The following is a 14,774-nucleotide window of genomic DNA, read 5'->3' as shown; positions in this document are numbered from 1 at the left end:
TTACGAGAAGAGAATCAGCCGGCCATAACCCCTGGAGTGCTTGAGACACATTAATATTGAATATCCAAGAGCATTCACCATCAGTGGGCTACAAAGCTTGGTCACAAAATACCGTATCTCCTACGGAGAACACAGCCTGAAGGGCTTCAAATCCAAACCAACTCAAGCATTTGAAAGCTGCCAGCCTGTTTGTGCCAGCCTCTAAAAGCTGATGGTTGCCAAGAATACGCAGACAAGTTGTTGACAGGAGATGAATTTGCACATTAGTGTTCTTGGACTTTGTCTACGTGATTGAGTAGCATATAAAGATGTGCTGACATCAAAGCTAACCAGTGAATGAAGAGGAAACTTGAGTGAGCTGCAACCTAACCTTATAGGAAACACGATCAGCTGACTGTGGCCTCTTATCAAATGACATGTGATCATTATGGCCTGAACTTTGTCTCATTTTCCAGGCAATGTTACAATAAAGAGCAACTTCAATCCACCAAAAAACCACCGCAGACTAGTTTTGACATGTTGTGTTCAGGGTTTATTTTTTACAAATAAAGAAATATATATCAGACGACTGTTGTTCTGTGTTTATTTTTATGCACTTTTTAAACAACCATAATGCTTACCAGAATTAAAATCACTTATCTGCAGTAAACAGAAATCCACCTACAACTTGCCTTAATAACACAAGAAAATATATCATAGATGCATTATCAGAATCCTAATACAAAGTTACTGTATGCTGAACTTCAAACAAAACAGTATTCCTCTGAGACGAAATCAGCCCTTCTAAACTGCCTCATGGGAATATTGGTCTTTTCAATCTTTTTAAATCAATGTTGTTTGTTGCAGCTGCCATGAAATGTAAAATATGAAAGTTGTATAAAGGGACGGAACTTTTAACTAGATTAGCTCAGTTCTCGTCTATCATTGTGTGTCAGAACGCGAAAGGGCTCAGGGGTGTGAGCTCTTTAAGGGTAAAACTAATGTGACAAAGATGTAAACCACCCTGAGAAGAAAAGGGTTTTAAATGCCAGCTTTAAAATGTTGATTTATTGGTTGATTTTACTGTAAGGATAGTTAAAGTTACCTGCCACGCAGCCCATGCTCCATTTCCTCACACTTAAAAACAAAACAAACATTTTTATCATGCTAATTAACAGTCAGGGGATTATCCCACTGTTTGCTTTCAAAAATCCTTTGCAGCAGGCGTGCAGACAATGAAAGCCATGACAGAGAAATACTTCCCCATGACTGCCATTAACTTTCCCCCTCAGATCTACATGAATGACAAAGATGACCCATTTTGACTGCAGTACTTAACAAAAGGGTACAGATCGCACCGCTGTAATCTACGAAAACAGTTAAATCAATTTGTTTTAAAGAAATCGATGTGAATTTAATATAATTTTCAGTTTTAAAGTCAGATAGGAGCGACGAAGCCCATCCTCTAACAATCTTAAATTATTCTTCTAATGTAGGTGGTTGATAAAAATGTTTTATTGTCATATAGTGATGATTAACAAGAAAAAAAACCTGTTTCAACAAACCTATTCTCTTGACTTTCTGTCATTAGTATCCAATTGTTTTCACAAATACTCTAATCACGAGCTCCTCTCACATGGCTAATGCTATTAAAACAAAGTGATTAGACTAAAGATGAAAGTCATTACAACAAAGAACAATATTGGTTTAGTTGAGATCAGCAGACTCACAGTGTTGAATTTATGCATCTTGGCATAAATTTAAATATCTTCTTATCTTAAACTACCTTAAATCGTTTAAGATAATTCTGTTTCAATTCTCTCTTTTGGTTTGGTTTCAACAAAATGTGATTTTCCAATTTAGTTACTTAAGGGACTTAAAATGTAATCTGTAACTTATAATGAGCTCGGACTGTTAGATTGTTTATTTTTGACTGTTTATCTCACCTCCTGGCCTCACTAATCTCACTAAAAGTGTGGATGGTGATTAACATGTTTTACATGCATGTGTTCACCCAAAGTCCCATGCAGCAGCACCACAAAGCATATATTATTGTATAAAGGAAAAAGGAGGCTAATAATATTGCACTCCCACGGCAGATAGCTAATGATCTAAAATAAAATCCACAGCATGCACTCCAGATCTGAAACCAGCCTGGGACCTGCATCTTTCCCATTCTTTCCCCATTTTCTTTTTTTTTTCAGCTTCTATCTACAAATAGTCCAATTTACACGACAAAAGCCTGCTTTCAAACAACAGTCAGGTTTGAAGAGACGGACTAATTATCCATATAATAGTTGTCGAATGAAATGAAATGCATTTTCATGACATACTGAATGCCCCAGTGCACTCTGAGCAGCCTAATTTCTCCTTTCAACATCACTGTTGTTGTAGCTCGCTAATTAATTGATAAGTTTTGATTCCTTTCTTTGTTCCAGGTTTACCTTGCAGTTAACACACTCCCTATAAATGTTTCACATTAAAAACCTTGTAGATCGGAGAACAAGAAGCCTTCTTATCAAAGTACAGTCAGATACACAAAAATAAAAAAATACAGCCCTGTCATATATTACTATGATTTCTGTTTGTAAAAAGAGAACGGGAACATGAGTGGAAACAAAGACAATGACTGTAGGGAAAAAAGAACAGAATCCACGTGCAATGCTCTCAGATAAATCACAGTCACAGTGGTAGAGTCAGTGAAATCTGTCAATAGGCAATTCCCCACAGCATGAAGATGAAGAAAACAATATACACACACACATACACACCAATGCCAAAACCCAGTTTCATTGCCTACTGCCGGCCAAAGCCTGTGGTGTATCGACAGGACTTGGTAAAGAGAGGCAAAGCACACCTTTAGGTAAAAATGTCAGCCGGTGTACACTGGAAGTCTGAGTGCGAGAGTACCAATTGAAACACCACAAGACTTCCTTTAGACCAACCTGCAAATCCATTTCAGATCTTTTTATGTGGGACTACAAATACATGTGTTGTTTAGACAGTTTTAAAAGCCCTCAGTTTGTTTCTGCCTGTTGCTGATGGTTGGACTGCAAGCACTCTGGAAGCTTAAACAATATGATGTAAGTGGAGGAGAGAGGGAGGAGAGAGGGCTGAAGGAGACAGAGGTGATCTGGATGATCCGTGGAGGGCCCACGAAGGGTTACTGATGAATCGTTATTGACAATTCATTTAGCTAGCTTCTTAGTGGTGTCTACGCTAAAGGCACTGCCGCATTAGCTGACTGACAATTTTACTTTTGTTGGATGAGTGAAGGCACATTTCAAACCTCCAGATTCACAATATGACTCATAACAAAACATCATTATCCTGTGCAGCAAACTGTGTTCATTTAACATCACTTAATGCTTAAAAACATGCAGTATTAACAGTTTGAAGTGGCATTGCCTGACATCTTAATTCATCAAAACCTCTGAAATGAAGCTCAGTGTAAAATGCTTTTAACTTATTAATACCTTACCAAGATTTGTATATCAAAATTAGTTCTGCAATAAGCAATAACCTCGACTTTATGCCAGTCTATACGCCATAATCTCTAGATCCACAGTCCAAACTGATTTAGAGTCGATGCTATGAAGCTAATAAATAACTGAGAAATTATCAGCTGCAATTCCAGTTAGTCTCTCACCCTGTGGATGAACTAATCCACCATCGTGGACTGCAGCTGGCATTCGTCTGCTCAGCATCTATCCCACAGTGGAATGAAATCCACTTTTGGGGAAAAACACTGATTTCTATCAAAACAATGAGCACGTTGGGGAACGGGAAGATTCACAGGTCAATCAAGGGCAGAGAGAGTTATTTCATTTGCTCTTCAGATGATTATAGAAAAAAGAAAACCCAGAAAACTAATAGAATGAGTTGTTAAAATATACAGACAAAGTAAAGTGTATGTGTGCGAAAGCTGCAAAATATTAACATGCAAACTATTTTCAGCATTGGTAAATCTGTCCCCCAATTTTCACAGTGAACCGATGACACTCGCTAGTGAAATGTCATGACTCTCTAAAGCTGAAAATAAAACACTGAAATTACTTGTTTTGTCTGACCAGTGTACCCAACAAATAAATATATATAAATATATATATATTTTAGCCTTTCAATTACACATGGCAGAAAAACAGTTTCCGTATGCTTATCAGACCAATAACTATGCATGAGCTAAAAAGGAGCTGGGAGGATAGATGCTACAACAGCAGTAAAGGCCTTGATGTACACTGAGACGGATGCAGGCTATAGGCTTAATATACACCACACCCTCAGTGCATTTAGGTCTGTTGTGTGTGGGATGCAGGGCATCACCCTGTGATATGATCTGACTATACAAAGGCTACGAGACACACATAGACATAAATATGACACCCATACAGCAATAGGATGAGTATGTGTGTGCGTGCATGTGTATGTGCGCATATGCAGAATTACCCCTATCATTCACCTTGAGTCATTAGAGAGACCTCACAGCCAGGAGACCTGGAACATGTACATTCATCCTCATCCTCTCCCAGTACAAACTACTATATACCTTCCAGAAACCCAAACACTGCACCAATCAATCCTTACTGACTCTTTAAGAGCCTTGTAGTAACGATCTATATTAATATATGGATTTAAAATATCCAAAGGCTTGTGGGCTATCCACTAGGACCGTATATCCACAGTGACTTTATTACACTAATACAGTATTCATTCCTCGGCCCTTCGTGCCACCCAGTGTCGTGGCCTCAGGGTAGAGGTGCTGTATAATCTGTCTTCACAAGGTAGAAAGTACACATCCTGATACATACAACATTTTTAGTCATTAACAATTAGAATTTACAATCAAATCTTCACTGTGAAAGTTCTGTTCTATACAGATACATATTTTATGCTTGGATCAAATGTGTGGTTTTTCTATTCCAATTCCGAGCTGCCTTCTTCTGTAGAAACAGAATAAACACTCAAAGTCAGAGACAATTACTAGGTGTCAAAAAGTGCAGTGTGCAACAATTAACATTAAATTAGGTCTAATGTAAACACCACAAGCTGAAGCTAATATGTCACAAGTCTGCCGAAACTATGTGTTGTCATTCGAGGGTCATTCAGGGTGGAGAACAATCTTCAAAGTAAATACAAAATACACAATTTAAAACAAAGTTTCATACAGAATTTACTTCCACTACTGAAATACTTTGGAAAAATTGTGATATTTTTACGTTTTAAAAACAGAAGAAGAAAAAAAACAGGCTTTTAAAAAAAAAAAAGTGCATTTCCATGAAGTACAACTACGAACTGAATAAATAAAATAAATAAATGTAAACTGAACTAAACATACCGCGGCCTGGTGGGAAGTGAATTCAGACTTCTTTTTCCTTAATATCTACATTTCCAGAGAACAAAGTAGATGCAGGACAACAATCATTATCCTATCTTAATAATCAGTAGAAGCTAAAACAGAAATTCAAATAAAAATTCTATTAATTACACAGCTTTTTGAAGAAAAAGTAAACCAGATGTTAGTTTCCTTTCTACCGGACATAGAGACAGTTTTGTGAAACTGGAAAACAGATGTGACATCTATCGATTTCATTTAAATACGAGTGCATGTAAAGACGATTTAGACAGCCTTTAAATAAAACAACAGCACAATCAAAGGGCCTTTTATATGACAAATCTCCCTTTGGAGATCAAATTATACAAATGTTTAAAGCATTAAATTACTTTCCAAGTGAGCCAATTTGTTCAGATTAAAGCGTAGCGTCAGGCAATTCCATTTCGATCGGGTTTTATTCAGATTATTGACATGAAAGATTCCAAGTAAACACAGCTATTGATGACTAATGTCTTTTCAAAATAATGGCACTGCTATTGAAGAGAGGCGCCACTGTCAGGATTGGCAAACACACAAGTCCTTTACTCTATATAAACACACACACTTATGCAGGAGGCTGCTGGGCTGTTTGTGGGCCTCAGCTATTATAGCCATTAGACAATTAAACAGAGCACCTGGAGGGGCTGGCAGTAACTCTATCTGACACACACAGACACACACACATACAGGGTCAATACAGAAATAGGACTAAGAGGCTGCCAAGTTAGCCCGAAAAAAAGACTTGGAATTTTATTTCAGGCTCCAAAGCCTGGCAAAGCAGCTTTTACTTTTTTGTGAAACACATGCTTGCTTGCAAAGACGCACCCACACTCACATGCACACACACAGCACCAGACACAGTGTAAAGCACATAACTGTGTTGGGAGTGGGCAAAAACCACTGAACTGAATCCTTAACACAGGAATTGTTAAAAGCGGAGAAGGTAGCAGAAGAGTGGATGAAGAGAACAGAGGAAAGTAAAGAAAATAAGGGGGAAGGAAATGACTGGCTTGTACAGATGTCAGAAGAGAAAGTGAAGACTAATGCTTCATCACTGCTCAGCAGTTGATGCGTGATAGCCAAAGACCTTTACAAACCAGCATTTATCCGTCGTTTTCTGAACAGCAGGATGTGGTCGCACAAGCCCCTCCTTAGAGTTTCCACTGTGTAAAGTTTAAAGACGAGTCTGTGCTGACAGAGGTAACAGGACTGACAGGATGATGTGTCCTTTAAGATACATACTGCAGGCACACTGTCCTTATAGCTAGCCAAACACTCATTTACATTTCATCTGCATACTAAACAACAACAAGCTCCACCTCATCACACACAAACACTCACCAAGGAACAAGATGATGAGTCACTTAGGACAGCAGCAGTTGCTCAGAGCAGAAAAGGTGAGTGTATGCATAATACATTGCAACAACTCTTTCACTGCACCGAAAATCTTCCTCAAAATATAGAGCTTCAGTGTTGAGTCTTTAAGGACGGGGACATCCCCAGCGTGAAAGGAAAAGTTTCAAGGTGTGTTTTAGGTTGTAATTCAAGTCTGGCTTCAAAATCAAACCATAAGCACAATTATGTCTGCACTTTATACTGCTGGTATGTCTTTACGAAGGGGCACAGTAGATCAGAAATGTATCTGGTCACCGCACCGAGGCGATACCGACTTCACTTCACAACCTCACTTGAATTCTCCAGGAGAAACTGTATGAATTCTGCCTATATTTTAATAATATCCTATGACCCCCCTACTCTGCCTTCAAGTAGAGTTAAAACTTCAAGTAATAGTTTTAACCTTTCTAAATAAGTTTTCTAGCAGAGCCCTAACTCCTCATCTTCCTATACAAATTTAAATACTTCAGCTTAAGGTGTCTGCTGATAACAGTGGCTCATTTTTCCAAAGTGAAAATGTGTGAACCTTCAGATATGGATTATGAGGCATTATAACGTGGGGAATGGGCAAGACAATGTGTTTGCCATTAGACGAGGTTTGCTGTATATACAGGGCATGCATATAACCAGCAGCTGTCAAAGATTTTGCTTTTCAGTTGGAGAAGTCTTTTTAGAGAACAGTCTGAGTTCCAGCACTGATACCTTGCACATGGTTTTATGAATAGGACGACATGTCCTTCAAACTGTCATGTGATGTATTTGATCTGTGGCTAAATTTCTGCCTGTTACTGTTCAAATGTACTTTGACCTGCAGTGTTTAAGCTGTATCCACATGCTTTTCCAGTCCCTGCTTTTTTGACATTCTCACACAAACTCTAAACAGTGCTGGGAGAATCTAGTTGGAACAAAACTTGCAGTCACTTTTTCTCACAGGCGTTACTAGAAAGAGTCAGTTTTATTAAGCCTGTGGTTTCCAAACTTTCTGTGCCCAAGGCAAAGCAAATAGCATGCCAAAATGTACTCACAGCCTTTATGTGATCTGACACGTGTTCAATTCTTCTTTTGATTATATTTCAGACAGCCCCCTTGTAGAATTTGCACATAGCATGACAACTGCAATTTGTTTTTTGCAAGCGTGTCACCTCTCCATTAGCATATACAGTACTTTACTCGTCTCCAATACATTATTAAACATTTTCACACAGTCCAATAAATAGTCTGGCTGCCTCTGGTTCAGCCTGAGCTCTTTGTTGAAATAAGCCACGTTTCTTTGGTGTTGATGAGTCACCTTATTAGCAGCAGCTAACCTCTCCTGTTAGGTGACATACTCGTTTGACTGGTTTGACTTAACACACATCACCTGAAGCCATATGAGAATGCTCAAAGACAATGGTCACACAATTTGGAACCATGAGTTTAAACACAGGAGGGCAGAAGGCACGTGACTGCCACTTCCTATTTTTGGACAATTACCTGCTCCTATGGATATAATCAGGCATCATGTAGGCCTATTACAGGAGAGTTTGTGTCATGATCCTGGGTCTGCTGACCCAGCGTTTTGTGTTTAGTTTATGTAGCCTTCAGGTTTCCTAAGTTTATCATTATCATGCCTAGGTGTTACTAGTTATTTTCCCCTCGTGTTTCCACTATGTTAAGTCTCCCCTGCTTTCATGTATTTTATGTCTGTGGCGTATGTTGTCAGTCCAGGTTGTCATGTTTATATCTCACTGTGTTTCCTGTTTTATTGTGAAGAGGTCTGGTGTTCTGTGTTCATCATGTTCAGTTTTACTCTCCCACTGTGACGTCATTATGTTCATGTGTGCCAGCTGTTTCCCCATGTGTTCCCACTTCCCTCATCATCCTGTGTGTATTTAGTCCGTGTGCTTTCAGTCATTTGTTGTCAGGTCGTCTGCTCATCCATGTCTCATCCCCAGGTACCCATGTCAGTTCACTATGGTTAAGCTTTTTCATGTTTTGTTATTAGTTCACCCAGTTTAGGTTATTGTTTAGTTTTCACCGATGCCCGATTATTTTTACCCTCATTGCTAGCCTCAATAAACGGCTTGTTTTGTTTATCCACACTACGTTTTGGTCTGCGTTTGAGTCCTCCTCTGCAACACATACGGTCTGCCCCAGCCAGACCGTGACAGTTTGTAGGTGAAACACTGTGTTTGTGTGCCTTATCAAACTGATACAGAAATTTGCATTCTTATGTGCAGCTTTGCCTAAACTAAGGCTGTGCTCACCTTTGCACAAACCATTTTTCACTGGTAGAAAAAAAAATGCTTGGACTGTTTGGGCTAAAAAAGCAGCTAAAAATGTCTTTTGAAAGATAAAATTTCCACAGTACAAGATGCAAATAAATGCAAACTGTTGCCTCATCCTCTGTCTTTTGAAACTTAAAGAGACGGAGATGGCGTTTTCCCTAATGTTTGTGTTTGCATAACATTGTACGGGGGAGGGCACAGTATGGTGCACAGAATGCTGCCTACCAACAAGAGCTGTGGACAATATGCAGCTCACTGCAGACTGGGAAATGGCCTCTTTAATCTGACACAGTCATAACAAAACAAAAAAAGAAAGTGACTCTAAACAGTCTTTTTATAATTAATGTTATGACACGTTAACTATCATGTTATACAGGCGACTGCACTGCGGGAGGACCAGCTTTAGCTTGTCCACCATCACCGATAATTTTTTGGTTTTTGAGAAACAATACATCCAACTACTTCTTTCAACCAAAGCAGTTAGAGAGCTGACAAGTTTAAAAGCTAAACTATGCTTAAACAGCGTCGTGTAAAAACAACTTCAGACGCTGTGAGCTACAGAAGACAGTGCTGGCAATAATGTTAAAAACACTGGTTTACACATTCACCTCGACAGCATTATAATGTCTAATATATGTTGACATCAAATCAAATCGAACAGAATAAGAAAAATACCCTCAATCTTTCATTATACTTTCCACGTCCACTACGGCCCACTCAGGTATGAGTGACAAATTTCATCAGAAGGTGGGTGCCGGGTGCCTGCTTGTTTTTTGTGTACGCGCGGAGTTACGTGTGGAGAATTTGCATTGCAATCCACAAACTAAGCATGCACCCCAGGTGGTGGACTTCAAAGAAGTATAACAGGAATGGCTACTTGGCCATCAGGTCTCCAGCTGTCCATGTCCACAGCAAAGCATAATGAAGGCTTCAAGCTGCATCTTACCTGTGGTTAGCCTACGTCAAAGGAAGTGCAGAGCACACGGGTCAGCAATAAGCCCATTAACTCAACCGCTAACAAGAGTTTATTCAATGCATTGCCAGGTTGTGTTAAAATACAAATGTAGAAAATACATTTCTCATTCTTCATAAAATCGCAAGGCGTTCCAGGAGGGGACTTTCCTGCAAATGTTACTGAAATGTTATCCAATTAATCTTGGTGAAGAAATTGTTATTAACAGAAAAGTAGCTTGCTATGTGAAAGCCCGGGGTCCTGACAGTGGGGAGGCGGGGTTCTCCAGAGAGCCTGATTTGAGTCAGACAAACAGATTGAGCTGATTGTAGGATTGTGGCGGTCACTCCCAACAAACTATTTATCCTTTACAGAGCGACCCATGCTGTATGCGCTCTGCCCATCTCAAACTCAACATGCGCCCGCTGACACGACAGCTCAGTGCAGGGCTGATCCCTTGATAACTCGATCAGATGGTGAAGTTTAGCTGGGAGATAGCAGATCTCGCCACAACGACCATCTCTTCCATCTCCCATCCCTTGCAATCTCTGTTACACCGACAGCCGGTTCTGCATGTCGTCCTTCACTACATCCACAAACCTCCTCTGTTGTCTTCTTCCATGTTCAACATTTTTTTCTCCAATATATTCCCAATTTCACATGCTCAAACCATCTCATCGGTACAAGTACACATCTAGTCAGTACACTTCTTTTGAGTTCTTATAAGCCTTTATTATATATGCCACATGCTTTTTTCCATGATGAGAAGCCATAAAGCAACTATTATGTAGTGTTGTTTTCTAGTTCAAAGGAAGGCTTCTCCCAGAAGATTACAATATGTTTATTAGCCGCTTCGTTAAAGTTGGGGTTGGTGAAGCCTCACACGTTTGCTTTTCTGCCTTTTTTTTTTATTTTTGCAACACTATGAGTTACAGAAACTGAGATTAACATGCATGTCTGGGTGAGATCTAAAGTGACCTCCGCTTAGCCTCAGTCTACTCATTTAACAATAAAACACGCAGCTGATTTTGTTTTGAAAGAAGATCACAGCTCAAAGTCTCTTACTGCCAAGCAAACAGGAGCTGAACTCATGAAGAAAAAGTTGCATTTTACTGCTTGAAGCACTACTGGATCTTTTTATGATTTACTACTGCAGGTTGTTACAGTTCATCTCAAAAATATGCTCTGAATAGAGCACCTGACCTGAATCAAACTTATAACCATGCATGCAAGTCGACACAGCGTCTGATATTTTCAAAAATGGAAGAAAATAAACAAAGTATTGTGTACAGGACTTATTATTTTTTTGTTATTGAAAACAAAACAGCAATACAATGTGTTACAACTGTACTTTATAAACACGAAAATCTGACCTCAAAACCCCACAGGGTTCAGAACCATTGTGTTTTCAATGGGACAGTCGTGTGCTGACTTTCCCCCCAGGTTATTAAAGTCGCTTTGAAAATCACAGCTGAACTCTAAAGCATAAACATCCATCTGAGATGTTGGAAATGGGATTTAGGACCTCACTAACAAAACACAAACATTAACACGGTATTATTTTGCCTAACATCATGATACTAAGTGCAGGAAGACCGTGAGTACGTGTAAATGCACATTTGGCATGGCTTAGTTTGTAAAGAGAGTGGCTTCTTGTTGACATGGTTTATTTAATGCCACATTCATGTGGCTGATGGCACGACCGCAGGGTTTCTGACTTATTCAATGGTACTTGACACATCTTAAGCTCGGCTTGTCAACCATCTGCAGTACATTGTGTCTTTAATAACAGACAATAGAAAAAAGGCTTTAGTACAGATACAGAGTGATGTATCAATAAAATCTCCTGTTGTAATATGAAACTATGCCATGTTAAATTGTTATGAAGCTTCAGTAAGCTACATCAATGTTAAATGACAAGATTTCATAAACAACTGGTCTCCATACAGTTACTTTAGTGAGTCTGTTTGTTTATTTATTTTTTTGGCCACCGCCAAAAATGCATTTCTCTCTTGAGTAAAGTATATCCCTAAAATATATTTTCATACAACAACCCTGATCATTTGGTTGGTGTTTTTGGTATCGAGGTAAAAACCCTATTATAATTCTCTCCTGAGAGTAAAAATATCATGGTTTAATGTCAGGGATCATTTAAGGAGTCAGGCGAATCCACTGCTGTGATATTTGTATCTGCTAATATTGACCACGGGTCTACAGGCAGAGACTGACTGCAGTGCTGCCTGCAGACTGCAGCAGCCTCCTCAACGACCACCTCAAGGAATAAAACAAAGAAAAAACTACATGCGCAGATATAATTCAGCACCCATAGGATTGGCTTAATAAACTGGAGTCCCCAGACACCGCATGACAACCCTAAAGGCCCCCTTTGTCCATGCCCCAATGTGTCAAAGGAATTTTGGAAGCACAAGGGGACAGGCACTATATTAGTTTGGTACCTTTAACCCCCTAAGAGCTGTGGTGACCCTCTTCCTACCTCTTTGCTCTCCAATGCTTTTGTTTTTATAGATTCTCCCAAGTCTTGGCACCAAAATCCATTTGCATTATATCAAGATAAAGTCCCTCTTTGGACTTTTCAAAACATGCGTTTAGTGTTGAGATCATCACCTGCAATGCACATTTTCAAAATGACACAAACACATACCACTATCACAGTGGTTTAGATCTGATTTAACGTTTTAGTGAGGATGTTTTAGTATCAGTCGAGCGCTGCGAGGATCATAATATCACAGATGAAACAGCAGGTTGGCTGCTTTCATAAGATGCTGCCTGAAACCACCTCTGTGACTTCAAGGCTGGGATTTCCCCTTATTTCTACACACGCACACTGTGCACTGGCATAACACAATAATAGCAGACATGCTACCTGTTGGTATTTTCACCCTGCTGCAGGCAACAAGGCTAACGTTGTTTCCATCTGCTGTGACAAAAAAAACATTCAATAACGAAAAACACAGATGCTGTGACACTACCACTGTAAATAAACACAAGAGCGAATTAAGCTTCTGTTGCAATAATTAATACTATTAATTAGAGAGACGCACACGTTCGTTCTTTATTTAAAACAAATCCTTTTAGGTTAGGAATGATGGAGCTCACTGAAAATCTAGGTCACATAAAGATCTATGAAAGGATGCAAAAGGTGTGTTTTACCCCCCTCTCCCAGCCACCATCCGAGAATATACCAACTAATACCAGTTGATTCTGCACCAGCCCCTGAGACTGGGAAACTTGAAAGACAGGTAGGTCAGCCCGGAGGGGGGCAGTGGATCTCGCAAGCATTCCTGATTTTCCCCCGGTGTAGTGGAAAGGCAAAACGGTATTACTAACTGCGTTCAAAAAGCTCCCTAATTAAACTGCCAAGTACACCGAAGAGCATAAAGAGATCTCTTCACGCGGAAATATGATTAGATAAACATTAACATATATCCTGTGAATTTCGGATATAAGAACCACCTCACAGTTTGTTTCGACTAACTAAAATGATTAATTGTGTACCTGGTGTTCGCCAACTCCCACCGCTCTGCGTGAAGTAAATCAGCGGTTCGGGATAACAAGACTGTCGTGGCTAAAGTTAAATTTACATTTACATTAGTTCTTTTTTTGCATTTTATGTGTGTGCCGAATAGCAGACAGGTTGTGAACAATCCCTATAACGTGTTGAGTCACGTTCTCCCATGACTCCAAACAGCCACACGCCAAGGCACATTTAAAATATTGGATTTTAGAAGGAGCTCAGCTTGACAAGAATCCTCTCCAGATCCTTACCTCCTTGATTTTAGCCCGTCTCTCCCTGGTTTCTGGGTCCTGGGGTTCTAGTCCCGTCGCCCCTGGCGGGCGGTGGTACTCTATGAAAGGTAAATTATTGCCATCCTTCGCACCTTTACCCATGCTCTCCTTTGTAACTTTCGCTTTATCAGCTAGAATGTCATTTTGTATCACGTCGGGAAGTTTTTGTAGAGTATCCTTAGCCTCTAACAGAGCCTTTTCGTGGTCTTTCTTGATTTTTGCCAGGAGCCTGTCGTCGTTTCCAGCCGAACCCGCGTCGCTGCTGTCCGGACCGGTGTGGGTGTTCGTTTCGACCGCGGAGGAATGAAAGAAAACTCCGCTGAGCAGCTTGGAGGAGTCCGGAAGGAAGAAAATTGCCCCGAAACACAGGGTTATAAAAGCGCTGAACACTAATAACAAAATAAATTTCTCTGTCAACCTGAAAGAAGTCGGGCTGGCAGACTTCCTATTCGGGGTCGCGGTAAAAGGCAGAAGAGTTGCAACTGGCATTTTCCCCTCTTCCTTTAACAACTCAAACAACACACAAAAAACGATTTCAAATGGGAGATTTAACTAGAGTCGGGCTCAGCTTCGGCTTATTCCGTTCAGAAATCCATCTCCGAGTGATACGAGCCGTGTCAGATGGAAAACAACAGCGATAAAATCTCCTGTGAAAAGTTCTGCCGTGAAGCTTGTGTCCATACCGGAGACTCGCTGCAGATAGAGCGAGTCCAACGGCTCACACAGGAAGCCACGGTAGATGGGCGTGACTGAAAGGCGCGATGACCTAATCACGTTCGTCCCTGTGAGTGGTGGGAGCTCTGATGTGGGCGTGTCCCAATAACTGCGTGGTATAAAGCCGCTGACAGCCTCGGAAACCGTCATTTCTCACTAAGCGGGGAGAGAGTTTGAGTGGAATGTAAAACACGGGATTTTGAGCTTGTTACTTTCCTAAGCAATATACACAAAAGTAGGATTTATTAGACGAAATTCTCCACCATCTCTCCAAGATACAGACAAGTAG

At 40.1% G+C, this 14,774-nt stretch overlaps 1 protein-coding gene across 1 annotated transcript in view; it reads right to left on the bottom strand.

Annotated features, from left to right (window-relative positions):
- The window catches only part of man1a1 (mannosidase, alpha, class 1A, member 1), a 169,275-nt gene extending 154,800 nt beyond the window's left edge, over window positions 1-14,475 (bottom strand). Inside the window, exon 1 of the mRNA XM_080882224.1 lies at window positions 13,751-14,475. Within this exon, the coding sequence (XP_080738350.1) occupies window positions 13,751-14,260 (510 nt within the window). The 5' untranslated portion in view covers window positions 14,261-14,475. The remainder of the gene's footprint in view (window positions 1-13,750) is intronic.
- Window positions 14,476-14,774: the final 299 nt, after the last annotated feature.

The sequence above is a fragment of the Rhamphochromis sp. 'chilingali' genome (assembly GCF_963969265.1).
Source record: "Rhamphochromis sp. 'chilingali' genome assembly, chromosome: 5".
Classification (NCBI taxonomy): Eukaryota; Metazoa; Chordata; class Actinopteri; order Cichliformes; family Cichlidae; genus Rhamphochromis; species Rhamphochromis sp. 'chilingali'.
The sequence above is the reverse complement of the archived record's forward strand: the minus strand, read 5'-3'. Positions and strand labels throughout refer to the sequence as shown.